Consider the following 20,235-nt stretch of genomic DNA (forward strand, 5'->3'; position numbering starts at 1 on the left):
TAAAGGTATTGAAATCATACAAAGGCTGTTTGTTTATCACTGTGGAATTATGTTAGAAATCAGTATCAAAAGATATTTGAAAATAACCCACATATTTTCAAGTGCAGTGTGACATTTACCAAGAGAGATCTTTGAGTCATTGAAAACCTCAATAAAGTTAGCTTGAAAAAAAAAACAGAGGATGATTGCAGAGAAGAAAACAGTTAAATAAGAAATTAGTGTCAAAATGAGAAATTCATGTTAAAGATGCTTTTTAAAAAATCCCATGTATTTGGAAATTAACTGTCCACTTTTTAATGATGGGTGTACCTAAGAAGCTATAATAGGGAAAAATAGGAAATATTTGTACTCGAATGAAAATGAAGAGAATTAACCAGAATTTGTTGCATGTGATTGAAACTGCTCAATACAATTAAATACAATGTGGAATCTTGAATAAGATATTAAAACAGATAATACTAGCATTAAATTTTGTGAAATTTGAACAAAATCTGTACTTTAGTTAATAATACTGTATCACTTGTTAACCTCCTTTTTTTTTTTTTTTTACAACATAGTATTTCTTAATATTCTCAAAATTGGATTAGAAGTTTCAAGCCTCTTTCAAAATTTTTTTTGTCACTAAAATAATAAATTTTCTAGATATTTAGCAGTAATACTAGGTGCCAGAATACATGGAACTATTATCAGTTTTGAGTAAATATAAATTAGAAATCTAGCATTCTGTTTATACTAAGTCAAACTAATGGATCAAATAAACCCAAGGAGGAACACACTCAAACACATAGTAATCAAAATGATGAAAATTAAAGACAAAGATAAAACATTAAAAGCAACAAGGGAAAAGCAACCAGTAACATACAGGGGAACTCCCATAAGGTTATCAACTGATTTCTCAACAGAAACTCAATAAGCCAGAAGGGAATGGCATGATATATTTAAAGTGATGAAAGGGAAGAACCTATAACCAAGAATATTCTACCCAGTTGTTCAGATTTGGTGGCGAAATCAAAAGCTTTCCAGACAAGCAAAAGTTCAAAGAATTCAGCACCACCAAACCAGCTTTATGATAAATACTAAAGGAAATTCTCTATTTGGTCAACAGAAAATAATAGAATTCTACATCTCTAAAACTACCATTTAATAAAAAAAAAAAACTTGTAATCACTTTTTAAAATCCAGGTGCATGACAGAATTGTCTTGAAAGTTTTTGAAAAAAGCAAATGCTCAGGTATTGCTGTTCTTCAAAGCTCCAGGTGTGTTTCTAGTGAGCAGCCATGTTTAAAAACAACTGGACTGTGTGATGATCTTTTACTTTTATTAACTTGTTTCACTTTTTCTATTTCATATTTATTGCTCCCTTTTCATTTAGTTTATGTTTTCCAATTTCTCTGTCTTTTTTTGTTTTTTCTCAAGCCTGTATGAAGTGTAGCAGAAAAGCTTTTGCATACCTGTACACATAGTATTGTGTATGCTCTGTGCCTAGTCGCTCAGTTGTGTCCGACTCTTTGCAACCCCATGGACTGTAGCTCACCAGGCTCCTCTGTGCATGGGGATTCTCCAGGCAAGAATACTGAAGTGAGTTGTCATGCCCTCTTCCAGGGCATCTTCCCAACCCAGGGATCAAACAAAGGTCTCCCAAATCGCAGGCAGATTCTTTACCGTCTGAGCCACCAGGGAAACCCTAGTATGTGTAATGTATATATTTTAGAAAATATATGAATTTTTGCCCAGCTAAGAAATGTTAATTTTTTTCTATTTGAAATATACATATAATCCATAAATATTGACTAAAATTTGAAAACCCTGCTCACTTAATGCGAGTATTGGAACAATATTTTATATGTGCTAAATGTCATAGTATTGTGTCTTTTATATAATGTTTCCTTTTTTCCCCAAGAGCTAATGAGAATGTGACTTTTCTAATGTTAAAAAAAAAAAGCTATTTAAATTGTACTTGTACAGTTAACGCCAAATTAGATCTTCTTTCTAATAAGAGCATTACACATTTATTCATGTCCTGATAACTGATGTGATAACAGACCTTCTCTTTATCTTACTTTGAATACTCTTCTGCTTTCTATATATATTGCTACATTACAAAATAATTTTTTTGTGTTTCAATGAGTTTGGTAGCATTCCAGGTAATGTTAGAGGTTGAAAGCCATTATTTAAAGAGGAGTCAATGCAACATTGTACTAGAATTTGATTGTTGTGTGTTATCATATGGATACATGTATAGCTTTCATTTTAAAAAGTAATATTTTAGGTTTTTGGTAGAGGTTAAGAAGAAGAATACGATTAGTTATGGTGACATTTTATTCCAGATTATGCAGGTGTCAAGTCTGTATCATGAAAGTAAATGTGGGAACACTGATTATTCTCACACTCATATCTTTATTAAGGAAAGGGAAATGGTATTGTTTGTCTATATTTCTCTATATTTTACTTTAAAGCAAAGTTGTTTTACAAAATCAGATTCAAGATGTTTATTTCATGTGGAGTCAAAATACTAATGAAAAGCATGCTTTTGACAAGGTTGTCTGGAACAGGTGTAGTGTTCCCATTATACTTAAAGAATATTTCCAGTTTTGCTAAAACTCTTCTGTTCTTCTCTGTGCCATCTCAAATCATTCTAAATATTGTTTATATCCTCAGTTTCTGAGGCTTATCCTAATCTTACATCACGTATCTTTTTCAGGATGTAATCAAAAGATTACATCTTAAGTGTTGATATTTAAATTACTGAAACACCCCAAATACTCACTTTCACCATTAATACGTATGAAAGAGAGAGAGATCATATACTGTCTCACTTGATATGAAAGAAATTTCCTGAACTGAAATTTCAAGAAATATTTATTACCATAACTCACTGAGGCAGAGTAAAAGGCTCTTTCTCATACAGTTTTTATTACTACTGGAAAACAATCCAGTAATAACAAGGAAATATTACTGAAAAAGCAAATTTGATGACAAAGAATAGTTTATAAAAACATCTTACTTTATCAGTAGTAACTAAGTAGTGTCCGACTCTTGCAACCGCAATTGGAATGTGGCCCGCCAGGCTCCTCTGTCCTTGGGATTCTCCAGGCAAAAATACTGGAGTGAGTTGCCATTTCCTTCTCCAGGGAATCTTCCTGACCCAGGACTCAAACCCGGGTCTCCTGCATTGCAGGCAAATTCTTTACCAATTGACCTACAAGGAAAGCCCTACTTTATCAGTAGAGACAAGCATAATTCATGCATGTTTAGTTATATGAAAATTTTAGGTGAAAAATATTACTGCTGTAGATGTGAATCATTTTCATAGAGATAGCTAAACAACTTGAAACAAAGTAAATAGTGATAAAAAGTAAACTAATTCTAATTTATAATTGATAAGAAAGTAGCTAGTATCACATGACAACTCAGACACACTCATAACATAACAGTGTTCTTTTTGATGCAGGAGTTTCAGCTGTCTTCATATGCATATATCAGTAGAAGTTTTGTATTTTGTATCCCTGACAAGTGGAGGCCAGATTTGTAAGGGAATCCCTTATTAGTGAACACAGTATGCTAATACGTTCTAATATGTTCTCAGTTCTTTACCAGTACCAGGTGTATGTCCTTCAGTAACTCACTAATTTTTAAGTGGAGAGCTTTCAGTCATTTGTGAAACTGCATATGTTGCAGCAGTTTTAGAGCAGGGCTACCACAAGTATCGTCCAGCAGCATTGGCTTCACCTGGGCACTTGTTTGTAAGACAGACTCTCAGGTCTTTCCCCTGCTGATGTTGGATCAGCATCTGCATATAGGGTTCCCAGGGGACTCTTAGGTGCATTAGAACACTAGAAAGGACTTTGATAAGTGTAACAGTCACTCTCTGGCCACTGCCCCCAGGAGATTCTGATGCAATAGGAATGAAGTAGGCCTTAAAAGTTTGCATTTTTAGCAAGCTTCTAGATTGTAGTGAACCTGCAAATCTGTGTGTCACATGTTGAATAGCAATGCCTTAGATCAAATATTGGTCCATTTTTCCCTAAAACCATTCAGATAGTAAATATATTTATGCTTTTTATGCCTGGTGGTCTCTGTTGCAGCTGTTCAGCCAGGCCATTGTAGTGCTCAAGATATATTGAAATAAATGGGTATGTCTCTGTTCCAATAAATTTTCTTTATAAAATGTAAAAAACAGAAGGAGACCAGTTTGGGCCAGTAAGCTGTATTTCCTCATCCGTTATGTAAATGACCCTCAAGTCTCCCAGTAGCCTACTAATAGTTTCTTTTAGCAGCAGTTAACATGATCTGACTATAGTGGTTTACACACATAAAAGTTACTTTCTTCTTTGTAAGAAGCCCAGATGTAAGCTGTTGCGGTTAGAATTTTAGCTCTTTAAGGATGTTAGGGTCAACCAAGGTCTCCTGGTTAGTTCCCTCTTTAAAAATGCTGACAGTTAAGACTCTATTTGCCTACATCTCAGAAGACAGGCCTAACTTCAAGTGAGCCTGGGAAATGTCTTTAGTGTAGGCACATTCTTGCCCCCAAAATCTTGGTTTAGTTTTGTTTTAAGGAAGAAATACAGGATATTGTGTTGTTGGCAAACCAGTAGTCCTTGTCACACTACAGACTATATTTTGAGAATAACTGATTTGTTTAGTCAACTGTAACTGATTTGTAACTGATTATTAAAATGCAGCAGTGGCTCAGAATTGGAAAAGGTCAGTTTTCATCCAGTCCCAAAAGAGGGGCAGTGCCAAAGAATGTTCAAACTACTGCACAGCTGTGCTCATTTCACATGCTAGCAAGGTAATGCTCAAAACCCTTCAAGCTAGGCTTCAATAATATGTGAACCAAGAACTTCCAGATGTACAAGCTGGATTTAGAATAGGCAGAGGAGCAAGAGATCAATTTGCCAACAGCCACTGGATCATAGAAAAAGCAAGAGAATTCCAGAAAAACATCTACTTCTACTTCATTGACTGCTAAAGCCTTTGACTGTGGATCACAACAAACTGGAAAATTCATAAAGAGATTGGAATACCAGACCACCTTACCTGCCTCCTGACAAACTTGTATGCAGGTCAAGAAGCACCAGTTAGAACCAGACCTGAAACAACAGACTAGTTCCAAACTGGGACGTCAAGGCTGTATATTGTCAACCTGCTTATTTAATTTATGCAGAGTATATCATGCAGAACGCCAGGCTGGATGAAGCTCAAGCTGGAATTAAGATTGCTGAGAGAAATATCAAGCAGATGACACCACCCTTATGGCAGAAAGCGAATTAAAAGGAATAACTAAGAGCTTGATGAAAGTGAAAGAGGAGAGTGGGAAAAGCTGACTTAAAACTCAACGTTCAGAAAACTAAGATCATGGCATCCAGTCCCAACACTTCATAGCAGATAGATAGAGAAACAGGGGGAACAGTGACAGACTTTATTGGGCTCCAGAATCACTGTGGACGGTGACTGCAGCCATGAAATTTAAAAGATCCTTGTTCTGTGGAAGAAAAGCTGTGACAAACCTAGACAGCGTATTATAAAGCAGAGACATTACTTTGCCAACTAAGGTCCATAAAGTCAAAGCTATGATTTTTCCAGTAGTCATATATGGATGTGAGGGTTGAACCATAGAGAACGCTGAGTGCCATAGAATTGATGCTTTCAAAATGTGGTGCTGGAGAAGACTCTTCAGAGTCCCTTTAACTGCAAGGAGATCAAACAGTCATTCCTAAAGGTAATCAACCCTGAATATTCGTTGAAAGGACTGATGCTGAAGCTGAAGCTCCAATACTTTGTCCACCTGATGTGAAGTGCTGCCTCATTAGAAAACACCCTGTTTCTGAGAAAGACTGAAGACAGGAGGAGAAGGGGATGACAGAGGATGAGATGGCTGAATGGCCTCACTGACTCAATGGACATGAGTTTGAGCAAACTCTGGGAGATGGTGAAGGACAGGGAAGCCTGGTGTGCTGCAGTCCATGGGGTCACAAAGAGTTGAGCATGACTGAGCAACTGAACAACCAGAAGACGTGAAAATTATTAGACTAGTAATATGATTAGAAGCTTTTGGAATGATAATATCTTTCATTCATTTGCATGTAGCTATATTTTGAAATAGATATACTTTTATATCTAGTATTAGGATATGGTGAGTTATTCTAAAAAAGTGTACTTGAAATTAAATATCTTGTTGAGTGTTGCACCCATCAAAGTAGCCACTTTGTACTGTTTAGTGGGAGTGTACATTGACACTGCCACTATGGAGAACAGTATGGAGATTCCTTAAAAACCTAGGAATAAAGCTACCATATGATCCAGCAATCCCACTACTGGGCATAATCCCTTAGAAAACCATAATTGGAAAAGACACCCTGTACCCCAGTGTTTATTGCAGCACTATTTACAGTAGCTAAGACATGGAAGCAACCCACATGTCTGTAGACAGATGAATGAATAAAGAAACTGTGGTATGTATACAATGGAATATTACTCAGCCATAAAAAGGAACACATTTGAGTCAATTCTAATGAGGTGTATGAACCTAGAGACTATTATACAGAGTGAAGTAAATCAGAAAAATATCGTATTAATGTGTATATTTATGGAGTCTAGAAAGATGATACAGATGAACCTATCTGCAGGTCAGCAGTGGAGACGCAGACACAGAGAACAGACCTGTGGACCCGGGGGGGAGGAGTGGGTGTGGAGAAGAGAGTAGCATGGAAACATATATGTTCCCGTAATATGCATAATAGGTAGCCAGTGGGGGTTTGCTATATGACTTAGATCAGACAGATGCCATGTGACAATCTAGAGAGGTGGATGGGGTGAGAGGTGGGGAGGAGGTTCAAGAGGGAGGGGAGATATATATACCTATGGCTGATTCATGTTGATGTATGGCAGAGACCTACACAATATTGTAAAGCAATCATCCTTCAATTAAAAATAAATTAAAAAAAAAATAACCACTTTGGGAAGGAGGAATTACACAAAGTACAGTGCAAAAGTGGTGTGAGCAGTGGAGTCTGACTTAGGTTTAAACCCCAGTCCAGTGACTTTGAACAATCCTGTTAGTATCTGGAACTGGAGGTGTTTTTCTTTAGATGGATATTTATAATACTTAATTTACATCATTAAAAGGGTTAGTCATAATGAATGTAATGTGTCTACTTAAGAGCCTAGCCTTCAATAAATTATAACTTTATAATTAGGTTGGTGCAAAAGTAATTGTGGTTTTACATTGTTGACCTTTGCCATTTGATATTGAAATAAATTCTTAAATAAATGTGGTTATTTTATACATCCTTTTAATGTGAATTTCTCACTTCATGTGTTTTTGCTAATAACTTATTGCTGTGGATTTTATATTTATTTTAGACTATAGAAATGATGTTAGACAAAAAGCAGATTCAAGTGATTGTTTTATTCGAGTTCAAAATGGGTCATAAAGCAGAGACAGCTCACAATATCAACAATGCATTTGGCTCAGGAATTGCTGTCAAATGTACAACGTAGTGGTGGTCATGAAGTTTTGCAAAGGAGATGAGCAAAGTTTTGCCTTGAAGATGAGTGAAGATGAGCATTAGTGGCTGGCCATTGGAAGTTAACAGTAACCAACTGAGAGCACTCATCGAAGCTGATCCTCTTACAGCTACATGAGAAGTTGCCCAAGAACTCAGTGTCAACCATTCTACGGTCATTTGGCATTTGACACAAATTGGAAAGGTGTAAAAGTTTGATAAGTGGGTGGCTCATGAGCTGACCACAGATCAAATAAATCATTGTTTTGAAGTGTCATCTTATTCTGCACAACAACAACGAACCATTTCTCAATTGGATTGTGACATGCGATGAAAAGTGGATTTTACACGACAGCCAGCAACAACCAGCCCAGTGGTTGGACCAAGAAGTTCCAAAGCACTTTCCAAAGCCAAAGGGTGCGCCAAATATAAGTCATGGTTACTCTTTGGTGGTCTGGTGCCCATCTGATCCACTACAGTTTTCTGAGTCCTGGTGAAGCCATTATATTTGAGAAGTATGCTCAGCAAATTGATGAGATACACCAAAAAGTGTAATGCCTGCAACCAGCATTGGTCAATAGCATGGGCCCACTTCTCATGAAAACGCCCAACCGCACATCTCAGAACCCAGCGCTTCAAAAGTTGAACAAATTGGGCTATGAAGTTTTGCCTCATCTGCCATATTCACCTGGCCTCTCTCCAACTGACTACCATTTCTTCAAGCATCTTGACAACTCTTTGCAAGGAAAACACCTCTGCAATCAGCAGGATGCAGATAATGCTTTCCAAGAGTTCATCAAATCCCAAAGCACAGATTTTTGTACTACAGGAATAAACCAACTTACTTCTCATTGCTAAAAACATGTTTATTGTAACAGTTCTATTTTGATGAATAAAGATGTGTTTGAGCCTAGGTATAATGATTTAAAATTAAGGGTCCAAAACTGCTATTACTTTTGTACCAACCTAATAATTGAAGATTGATCTAATGGTAATGTCATTGCTTAAGTCACTTTTCGACTTCTGGTATGGCCTTCAGAACGTGTATCAAATGAACGTTAATAATATTAACTGAATTAGACAGGATTAGTGCCGTTATTAACAAGTGGTCTGATTTTTATTTTCTGTAGTGACTGAAATAAATATGTTTGTAAATACTGGCATAGTCATACGTGTATTTGCAAATTGTATTTATTGTTAGGTTATTAATGAGAGAAACAGAGCAGGAAAAATTCAGCTTCAAACAGATGTTATTTGCTTAAATTTTTTGAGCATTTTCAACATGTGCCAGGTTTCCAGATTTTATAAGAGAAAGAAAAAAATGAGACAATGACTGGTCCTGCTTATGTAATTTTTCTAAATTTAGAGGATTATGCTATGAACTTCATACATGTTTTTACAACTCAAGTGAATTCATTCATTTTTGTGTCTGCTGGCACTTCAAGATTATTTCTCTAAAATTTGTTTTAATTTTACTTTTAGTTTTGTCATTGTGTAGATAAGATGGTTGTGGTATGATTGACTTCATTATGTAGGTTTCCACGACTGTTTTCACTGTCATTCTTAACATATATCCAGTTTGAAATGAGAAATGATAGACACATGTTATAATTAAGGCTTCTAAAATCTCACTTAACTTTGGATAAAGTGACTTTTTAACAATTTGAAGGAATTCTTCATGATATTTTTCTGATGCAAATAACAATTTGAGTTTCAAGTGATAAGTGCCTCATAGAATCAAAGATTACACATTTTCTTTGAAAATTTAGGTAGGAAATTGAAAAGAGTAGTAACCAGTTTAAAGTTAAATTAGCTCAAACTGCTTTTGTATTCAGTTGTATGTATAACCTGGTTTGCATGTGTTTTTCACAATTCTTTTGCTTTTTGTTTTTGAACTGTTACTGCAGCTGGATATTGCGTGATTACATATATTCTTGGAGTAGGAGACAGGCACCTGGATAACCTTTTGCTGACAAAAACAGGTAATAATGGCTATTAGAAGGTATACATTTTATATGCCAATTATTTTTGCTGTGGAATCTACCTCGTAATAAAATAAATTGCCTAAATGAATATAAATTGTAGTCTTAGAAGTCCCTTTATATGGTACTTTTAAGAACATATAAAGGAAACGCCTATACTTTTTAAGAATTGCTATAGTAGAAATCCTGCAGATAATCATATAGCCTTTACTTCTTAAAGTGCCTCCTCTAGTAGAAAGCCCATATTGTCTGCAAGTAGTCCAGTTTATTACTGTGCAGCTCTAGTTTTAGAGTGTTTAAATATTCTTTCTCTTATCAAACAACACTGATAAGTCACAGTATCAGTCAACACTGAAGTCACATTAACCTCCGTCTTTATTTTTTTTATTTATTTTTCATTTATTTTTATTAGTTGGAGGCTAATTATTTTACAGTATTGTAGTGGGTTTTGCCATACATTTAACCTCCATCTTTAATTCTTTACCTTTTCCCCTTGGAGGTATTTGGAATAACTGTTCTCATCCTCCTTCTTCCTAATAACTCCTTGGCCCAATGCTTTAAACACCTTCTCTGTGCAAACAACTTCCAAACTTACTCTATTTCAGGCCATTTCACTAGCTATTTACTTGAAATCCTAAATATACAGGATTATAAAAAAGTAAAAGTTGTTTTCTTCTTCTAATACCTGCCTAATAATCTGTTCCTTTCTTGATTTTCCCATCTTAGTAAATAGGAACATCATCTACTCAGATGTTGTTTAAGCCCCAGAGTTGGAAGTTATTTTTAATTCCACTGTTGACTTCATTTCACATATTAAACATATTATCAGATTGTATCTACTGCTCACTAAAATGGATAATGAAGTTAACCCCTCTCTTCATTTCCACTGCTTCGACCCCATTTGCAACCACCAGTATCTTTTGCCCTAACTGTTTGATTAAAATACGAACTCTTTAACGTAGGCATTGTGGCTTGCCCAACCAGTTTGAACGTCTGAATGTGAAATCACTCCTGTGTTGAGCCAGTGCTCTTGTTTCATTCTTACTGGGAAGCTCTTCTGTCAGATCTTTGCAAGACTTTGGTTACCAAGCTTAGGTTTGAATGGCATCTTTTTAGAATAGCCTTTTCTAACTCTTCAGTCTGAAATAATGTACACCTGCCACCCCAGCCCTCTCCATTACTCTCTACTTAGTCTGTTTTGTTTTCTTTGCAGCACTTATCACTAGCTTAAGTTATCTATTTTTTCAAATATAATTCAACAAGTATTTATTAAGCACCTACTATATTTTAGGTGTTGTTCTAGGTGCTGGGGATACCAAACAAAAGAGACAGAAATCCTAACTCTCGTGGAGCTTGTTGATTTCTTAACATGATTCTCTCCCATTCAGGATTTAAGTTCCCTGAGAACAAGGACCTTGTCCATTCACTGTGCCTCCAGAGCCTTGAACAACATTCAGCTAAAATGTTTGATAAATTATTGTTGAATTAATGAATAAATATTTCTTCTCTTCTATAGAGCTTTTTCTTCCCTATGCCATATGATCCAAGTTTTTTCAGCCCACCACAGAAAGTAGATTTTAAAGTACCCTTAAAATAGTCTCTCAGGTAATGATATTATCTATTAGTATTTCTCCAAATTTTCATGCCAAGAATTTAACATCCAGTGTAGCCTCACTAATTGCTAATGTAATAACTGTGTTATTCATGTAATCTGAAATTTCATATATTCAACTTTAAATCTTTAGTGTGAAAAATTATCTGGTAAAATTTGCATGTGGAACTATGTCTGTAACAATGCCATCAGATCAGTTCGGTTCAGTCACTCAGTCGTTTCCGACTCTTTGCAACCCCATGAATCGCAGCACGCCAGGCCTCCTTGTCCATCACCAACTCCTGGAGTTTACTCAAATTCATGCCCATCGAGTCGGTGATGCCATCCAGCCATCTCATCCTCTGTCGTCCCCTTCTCCTCCTGGCCCCAATCTCTCCCAGCATCAGGGTCTTTTCCAATGAGTCAACTCTCTGCATGAGGTGGCCAAAGTACTGGAGTTTCAGCTTTAATCAGTCCTTCCAATGAACACCCAGAACTGATCTCCTTTGGGATGGACTGGTTGGATCTTCTTGCAGTCCAAGGGACTCTCAAGAGTCTTCTCCAACACCATAGTTCAAAAGCATCAATTTTTCGGTGCTCAGCTTTCCTCACAGTCCAACTCTCACATCTGTACATGACCACTGGAAAAATCATAGCCTTGACTAGATGAACCTTTGTTGGCAAAGTAATGTCTCTGCTTTTTAGTATGCTGTCTAGGTTGGTCATAGCTTTCCTTCCAAGGAGTAAGCATCTTTTAATTTCATGGCTGTAATTACCATCTGCAGTGATTTTGGAGCCCAGGAAAATAAAGTCAGCCACTGTTTCCAGTGTTTCCCTGTCTATTTCCCATGAAGTAATGAGACCAGATGCCATGATCTTAGTTTTCTGAATGTTAAGCTTTAAGCCAACTTTTTCACTGTCCTCTGAATTTTACTTTCAAGAGGCTTTTTAATTCCTCTTCACTTCCTGCCATAAGGGTGGTGTCATCTGCATATCTGAGGTTATTGATATTTCTCCCGGCAATCTTGATTCCAGCTTGTACTTCTTACAGCGTTTCTCATGATGTACTCTGCATATAAGTTAAATAAGCAGGGTGACAATATACAGCCTTGACGTATTCCTTTTCCTATTTGGAACCAGTCTGTTGTTCCATGTCCAGTTCTAACTGTTGCTTCCTGACCTACATAGAGGTTTCTCAAGAGGCAGGTCAGGTGGTCTGGTATTCCCATCTCTCAGAATTTTCCACAGTTTATTGTGATCCACATAGTCAAAGGCTTTGGCATAGTCAGTAAAGCAGAAATAGATGTTTTTTCTGGAACTCTCTTGCTTTTTCTATGATCCAGTGGATATTGGCAATTTGATCTCTGGTTCCTCTGCCTTTTCTAAAGCCAGCTTGAACATCTGGAAGTTCTCAGTTCACATATTGCTGAAGCCTGACTTGGAAAATTTTGAACATTACTTTACTAGCATGTGAGATGAGTGCAATTGTGCAGTAGTTTGAGCATTCTTTGGGCCATACAATCCCTTTAATAATCAAAGCCTGAAGGGATGTAACCAAATTGAATTGGAGGTTGGAGGTTCTTGCCAAATTTATTCATTTAGTAAAGTATATTTTTAAAATGTTATGCTGTGTTTGGAAAAAATAATAATTTGGAAAATGTTGCCTGTGTTGTTTTTTAGCTCTCTTTTTCAGTTGAATCTTTTAACCACAGAATCAAACTACAAAAATAATTTCATTTGTTTTTATATTGTATTCATTTTATAACCACAGTGGAATAATATTTAGGTGTTGTTCTAGGTGCTGGGGATTCACAGATCTTAGCTGTCTCTTCTTTTAGAAACTGATAAATAAGAGGCCTTTTTCTGTTGGACTTTGAGAACTGTTCTGTCTTGTGTGTGTCTATGTGTATTGATGGGGATACTTTATAAGAGTTAAAATTTGGAAAGAAAGGTCTACCTAATATACTGTTTTGGCCCAGGTCACAGATACTTGCGGAGAAGAAAGTGGCAGCCCACTCCAGTATTCTTGCCTAGAGAATCCTGTGGACAGAGGAGCCTGGTGGGCTGCCATCTATGGGGTCGCACAAGTGACTTAACCATGCACTCACGCATTGGAGAAGGAAATGGCAGCCCACTCCAATATTCTTGCCTGGAGAATCCCAGGGACGGGGGAGCCAGGTGGGCTGCCGTCTATGGGGTCGCACAGAGTCGGACACGATTGGAGCGTCTTAGCAGCAGTAGCATAGATACTTGTTTTGTGGAAACTGAATTGTAAAATTTCAGGGAACAGATTTTAAGTTCTTGTCACCAGTTTTCCACTAGAGGGTGCTCTAAATTTTGTTTTTGAAGAATAAAAGCTTACCTTAAAATGTGCTGGGTAGGAGGCATGTCTGTTTCTTTTAAAACAGTATTTCTCTAAGTTATTTCTTCTTCATCTGTCTAATTATTTCATCCATTTTTATCGAACAACAGGCATTTTAAATCTTCCTCACTGGGATAAATATTTTCAGTTCTGGCGTTTAGATTGAATGAAATTGGATTATGCAAGGAAAAACAAGTTATATCAAGACAAATGGAAGTATAATACATACCTCAGCTTCATGAAGTTTATAATGATTTATTTTAAAATGTTTGTGTCTCTAGTCGTTTTTTACTAACGGTCCGTATTTCAAAGCAGTTTCAGGTTGTGTTAATTACGTGTGTTATAGTTTGAGTAGAGCTCCCCTGGTGGCTCAAACAGTAAAGAATCTGCCTGAAGTGCTGGAGACCCGGGTTCGATCCCTGGGTTGGGAAGAAGGAAATGGAGAAGGAAATGACAACCCACTCCAGTATTCTTGCCTGGAGAATCCCATGGACAGAGAAGCCTGGTGGGCTACAGTCCATGGGGTCACAAAGAGTCAGACACGACTGAGTGACTGACACACACACACACAGAATTTAAGCTCTGTCGTATATATAATGAATGTTGCTCAGTCATGTTTGACTTAATCATGTGTGACTGCATGGACTGTAGGGGTTAATATGTCATTATAGGAGTTAATATGTCAGGCTCTGAAGTCAAATCCTTTGAATTTAAATTGTCCCTCCACTATTGGATGACTGAGCATGCTATCTATCTGTATCTTAGTCTCTTCTCAGTGTATAATAATAGAATCTCTCTCCTGGTGTGAGAGTTGAGTGATTTAATATGGTAGAATTTTGTATGGTACTGAGTATCTAGTAAGCATTCCTTTTGGGCTAACTATTATGGTTTTCTTTATTTCACCACCAGAAAATAAGAATGCCTTCGTTTTTTGACTTATATAGCTGTTATTTGGAATCATAATTTTAGAGAATAGAAGGCAATGCATTTCTGATTTTTTTTTTCCCCTCCAGAACCCAAATGCCTTCAAGTTACTGCTCTCTGAATTCTCTTTTGAGAGGCTCATTATTTTAATAATATAGGAAGGTTTTTAAAAGAAAAAGTTTGATTGATGATTTAATGCTATCCTTTCAGTGTTTTAAGGTGAAAGTGAATGTGAAAGTCACTCAGTCGTGTCCTACTCTTTGCGACCCCAATTTTCCAGCCCAAAATACTGGAGTGGGTAGCCTTTCCCTTGTCCAGGGGATCTTCCCAACCCAGGGGAAGATTTATTTTATTTCAGGACATCGTACTTTTTTTCAGGACATATTTTCAGGATATCGTGAATTCATGATATTTCAAAATCTTCTTAAGTAGAATAAACTTAGTTACTATACAAATGGTAGTGCTTTCTCAATTATTTGTACTTGTTATTCAGTTTGGAGGGTTAAGCATACTGTAAAATCTAAAACTACAGACTTATTTCCTTAATGTGCTTATTTATTCTCTGGAACATGAGAGAAGAGAGTATAAATAAAGTTTTGTGCATAGTAGACACCCAGTAAATGCTTTGAAAAGAAATAAATAAACTAGGTTTTTTCATATCATTTTTTATCTATCTGCAGGTTACAGAAAAATATATATCCTGTCAAAACTTATTTTTACTGTAGACTGTGGACAAACTATTATTTACCAGTTTGATTTGTATTTCTCAGTTAATATATACAGAAGAAAGCCAAGCACATAAGACCTTCCCTTTTTATCCATAAATACTTTTTTAGTCTTTATTGATCATTACTTTAGATGTTTAAATAGTGAGAACTTGTCCTTATGAGGATAGTTTTCTTTTTAACATTATTTAAAATCTGATCTTTTGAAAGTTTCCTAAATATTCAGTGTCAGGAAGTAAGTCCTTTTGTTTACTGAAACCTGTCATAAGGAAAATGTTAATAGTTTCCTTAAAACTGCCTTTTTTTTTTTTTTTGAAGTTCTTTGAGAAGAGCACTGTTTCTTCTCATAGAGGTAATAAAAAGTAATAGAGGACTATATTCATTGTGCCTAAGGAGACAGAGATTACTTCATGGAAAGAGTAATTTAGATGGGGTCATTAAGAATGTGTTGGATTTGTATGGGATGCAAATGGAGAAAAATATGCAGTCCATAAAATACCCCAAAGCTGAAATAAGCCATGGCTTTTCAGGTAATATATAGTCTGGTTGGAGAAATTTGAAGTCAGATTATGGAAGAAAGTCAGTCTACTTCCTTTTGGATCACCTATTATATGACAAAGCTTAATTCATGTCACTGAAGTAAAACTATAGGGTATTAAATATTTTGATGTAAGTTTTATCAGATTATATCTTAATGCTGCATAGACACTGTTTTGCTCCAAAATGAATAACTTGAGGAGAGATTACATTTTGGTGTATTTTAAAGAATTTGAAGTTTCATGAATGAAAATATTAAAAAATTATTTTCATAGTAACCCCTAGAACCAAAACAATGTGTCAGTTTTTTAAGATAATGAAGTTGAACAGCACAAGGAAACTATAGCCATTGGCTTGAATCATCATTTAGATGATTCGTCTTGCCACTATCCCCTCCACGATGACCTAACTGAAGCCAAGGGTTGTACTCCTCGGCATGAAGTAGATCAGAAATCCTCAAGCTTCTGAGTGTATTAGAATCATCAGGAGAGCTAGTTAAAATACAGACTGCTGGTCCCCAGGCTTAGATAGGATAGGGCCTGAGAATTTGTCTTAGTAGCAAAGAAAACTATCAGTAATTATCTGAAATGGTTATTAAGATTCTTCTTCCTTTTTAAAATCCATTTTTTTCAAGTGTTTAAAACTTTTTATTTTATATTGGAGTATAGCCAATTCACAATGTTGTGATAGTTTCAGGTGGACAGCAAAGGGACTCAGCCATATACATGTGTATCCATTCTTCCCCAATCTCCCCTCTCATCCAGGCTGCCACATAACATTGAGCACAGTCCCTTGTGCTATACAGTTAAGTTCTTGTTGGTTATCCATTTTAAATACAGGACTTTGTTTCTGTCCATCCCAACTTCCCCAGCTATCCCTTCTCCCAGCTTTCCCCCCTATAACCATAAGTTTGTTCTCTAGTCTGTGAGTCTGTTTCTATTTTGTAAATAAGTTCATTTTTATCATTTATTTTTGGATTTAGCATATGAAGGATATCATACAATATTTCTCTTTCTCTCTCTTGACATACTTCACTCAGCATGACAGTCTCTAGGTCCATCCATGATGCTGTAAATGGCATTATTTTATTTTTAACAGCTAAGTATTATTCCTTTGTATATATGTACCACATCTTCTTTATCCATTCCTCTATTGATAAACATTTAGGTTGCTTCCTTGTCTTGGCTATTGTAAACAGTCCTGCAGTGAGCATCAGGGTGCAATATGTCCTTTCAAATCATGTTTTTCTCCAGATATATGCCCAGGAATGGGATATCTGGGTCATGTGGTAGCTCTATTTTTATTTTTTTAAGGAAACTTCATACTGTTCTCCATAGTGGCTATACCAATTTACATTTCTACCAGCACTGTAGAGGGGTTCCCTTCTCTCTATATCCTCTCCAGCATTTATTGTCTGTGGATTTTGATGATGGCCCTTTTGACTGGTGTGAGGCAATATCTCATTATAGTTTTTATTTTTATTTCTCTATTAAACAGCAGGGTTGAATAACTTTTCATGTGCCTCTTGGCATCTGTATGTCTTCTTTGGAGAAATGTCTATTTAGGTCTTTTGCCCATTTTTTGATTGGGTCGCTTTTATGATATTTAGCCCTATGAGCTGTTTGTAATTTTTGGAGACTAATCAATTGTTGATTGCATTATTTGCAGCTATTTTCTCCCATTTTGTAGGTTATCTTTTTGTCTTCTCTGATTTCCTTTGATGTACAAAAGCTTTTGAGCTTAATTAGATTTCTATTACTGTGATTTATGTCACAGAGTGTTTTGCCTATGTTTTCTTCTATGAGCTTTATACTGTCTGGTCTTAAATTTAGGTTTTTAATCCATTTTGAGTTCATTTTGTGTATGTTAAAGAATGTTCTAATTTCTTTCTTTTTTTTTTTTTTAACACATAGCTGTCTGGTTTTTCCAATTTATTCAAGAGACTGTCTTTTCTCCATTGTATATTCTTCCTCCTTTGTCAAAGACAAATTGTCTAGAGATGTGTGGATGTGTGTATGTGTGGGTTTATCTCTGGGCTTTCTATCCTATTCATTGATCTACATTTCTGTTTTTGTGCCAGATTCATACTATTTTGATGACTGTAGCTTTGCAGTAGAGTCTGAAGCCAGGGAGCCTGATTCCTCCAGCTTCATTTTTCTTTCTTAAAGTTGCTTTGGCTCTTCAGGGTCTTTCGTGTCTCCGTACAAATTTAAATTTATTTTTCTAGTTATGTGAAAAATGCCATTGTAGATTGCCTTGTGTAATATAGTCATTTTGACAATATTGATTCTTCCAATCCAAGAACATGGTATATACCTTTCCATCTGTTTGTGTCATCTTCAGTTTCTTTCAGTTACATCTTTCTTTCATCTTACAGTTTTCAGAGTACAGTTCTTTTGTCTCATTGGGTGGGTTTATTCCTAGGTATTTTATACTTTTTGGTGCAATACTGAATGTGGTTATTTCTTTAATTTCTTTCTAATCTTTTGTTGTTAGTATATAGAGATATAGCATATTTCTGTGCTCTAATTTTGATCCTCCAACTTCACCAAATTCATTGATGAGGTCTAGTAGCTTTTGATAGCATCTTTAGGATTTTCTGTGTATAATATCACATCATCTGCAGAGACTTTTTCTTTTCCAATTTGGATTCCTTTTATTTCTTTTTCTTCTCTGATTGCTGTGGCTAGGATATCCAAAATTATGTTGAAGAAAAGTGGTGAAAGTGGATATCCTTGTCTTGGTCCTGATCTTAGAGGAAATGTTTTCAGATTTTCACTTTTGAGTATGATGTTAGCTGTAGATTTGTTGTATATGGGCCTTTATTATGTTGAGGTATGTACACTGCATGCTCAGTTTCTGGAGAACTTTTATCATAAATAGTTGCTGAGTTTTGTCAAAACCTTTCCCTGCATCTATTGAAATGATCATATTTTTTTTCCTTCAATTTTTTGATGTGGTTTATCACACTGATTTGCAGATAGTGAAAAATCCTTGACTCCTTGGGTTAAATCCCACTGTTCATGGTGTATGCGTCTTTTAATTTATTGTTGGATTCATATTCCTAGTATTTTGTTCAGGATTTCTGCATCCGTGTTCATCAGTGATTTTGCCCTGTGATTTACCTTTTTTTGTGGTATCTTTGGTTTTTGTGTCAAGGTGATGATGGCCTCATAGAATGAGTTTGATAGTTTTCTTTCCTCTGCAATTTTTTTCAACAGTTTCAGAAGGATTATTGTTAGCTCTTCTTGGAATTTGCCTGTGAGGTCATAAGGTCCTGGACTTTTGTTTGTTGGGAGTTTTTAAATCACAGTTTCAATTTCAGTGCAGTGATTGGTCTCTTCATATTTTCTATTTCTTCCTGGTTCAGTCTTGGGAGAATGTACCTTTCTAAAAATCTGTCCATTTTTTCCCAGGTTATCCACTTGGCATACATGTTGTTGCATACTTGTTGCTCTTGCAGTTGCTTGTAAGAGTCTCTTATGATTGTTTGGCTAACGGTTTATCAATTTTGTTTATCTTTTCAAAGAACCAGATTTTAGTTTCATTGACCTTTGATTTTTTTTTTTTGTCTCTGTTTCATTTATTTCTATTCTTATCTTTGTGATTTCTTTCCTTCTGCTAACTTTGATTCTGTATATTATTCTTTCTCAGGTTGGTTTAGGAGTAAGGTTAGGTTGTTTATTTGAGATATCTGTTGTTTCCTGAAGGAAGATTGTATCATTGTAAACATCCCCCTTAGAATTGCTTTTGCTGTATTCTATAGATTTTGAATTGATGTGCTTTTCATTTTCATTTGTCTCTAGGCATTTTATTTCCTCTTTGATTTCTTCAGTTTTTCTTGTAGTTTATTTCTAATCTCATAGCATTGTGATTGGAAAAGGTATTAAGATTTCAGTTTTCTTAATTTTACCAAGGTTCGCCTTGTTGCCCAGACCATGGTCAATCCTGGACAATGTTCCATGTGCACTTGAGAAGAGTGTATATTATGCTCTTGGATGGAATGCTCTTTAAATATCAATTAAATATCAATTAAGTTGGTCTGGTCTAAGTTTCATTTAAGGCTCTATCCTTATTGATTTTCTGTCTGGATGATCTGTCCATTGATGAAGTGGAGTGTTACAGAGAATGTGAGAGATTCAAGTAGAAAGAATAAGCAGAGGTATAAAAAGCAATAAGTGCAGTTTTGAAGTTGGTTCCATTTAATTATTAAATAGACACAAGGAAAATTAAGAAAAACTCTACACTATGTACTATTAATTTCAGCAGTATATATTCTCTTTAATTCAAAAAATTGTCTTCACTTACAATTTTAAAAATACTTCCATGTCACTAATGCAAATAGACTTCGCTGGTGGCTCAGGTGGTAAAGAATCTGCCTGCAGTGCAGGAGACCCGGGTTCGATCCCTATGTCAGGAAGATCACCCGGAGAAGGAAATGGCAATTCACTCCAGTATTCTTGCCTGGAGAATTCCATGGACAGAGAAGCTTAGCAGGCTTCAGTCCATGTGGTCACAAAGAATTAGAAATGCAAATAACAGGAAAATTTAATTAACACCTCTTATTCTCTTTATACTTCCAGTCAGGGACAAAATAAGGTAGTTA

At 35.8% G+C, this 20,235-nt stretch overlaps 1 protein-coding gene across 2 annotated transcripts in view; it reads left to right on the forward strand.

Annotated features, from left to right (window-relative positions):
- PIK3C3 (phosphatidylinositol 3-kinase catalytic subunit type 3) overlaps nucleotides 1–20,235 on the forward strand; it is a 159,929-nt gene that overhangs the window by 110,709 nt on the left and 28,985 nt on the right. For both annotated transcript variants that reach the window (XR_011482771.1, XM_070452922.1), the window contains exon 21: nucleotides 9,416–9,490. Coding sequence is in view for 1 of the 2 variants with exons in the window: in XM_070452922.1 (XP_070309023.1) it covers nucleotides 9,416–9,490 (75 nt within the window). In the remaining variant the exon portion in view is untranslated. The remainder of the gene's footprint in view (nucleotides 1–9,415; nucleotides 9,491–20,235) is intronic.

The sequence above is a fragment of the Odocoileus virginianus genome, chromosome 22, assembly GCF_023699985.2.
Source record: "Odocoileus virginianus isolate 20LAN1187 ecotype Illinois chromosome 22, Ovbor_1.2, whole genome shotgun sequence".
Classification (NCBI taxonomy): domain Eukaryota; kingdom Metazoa; phylum Chordata; class Mammalia; order Artiodactyla; family Cervidae; genus Odocoileus; species Odocoileus virginianus.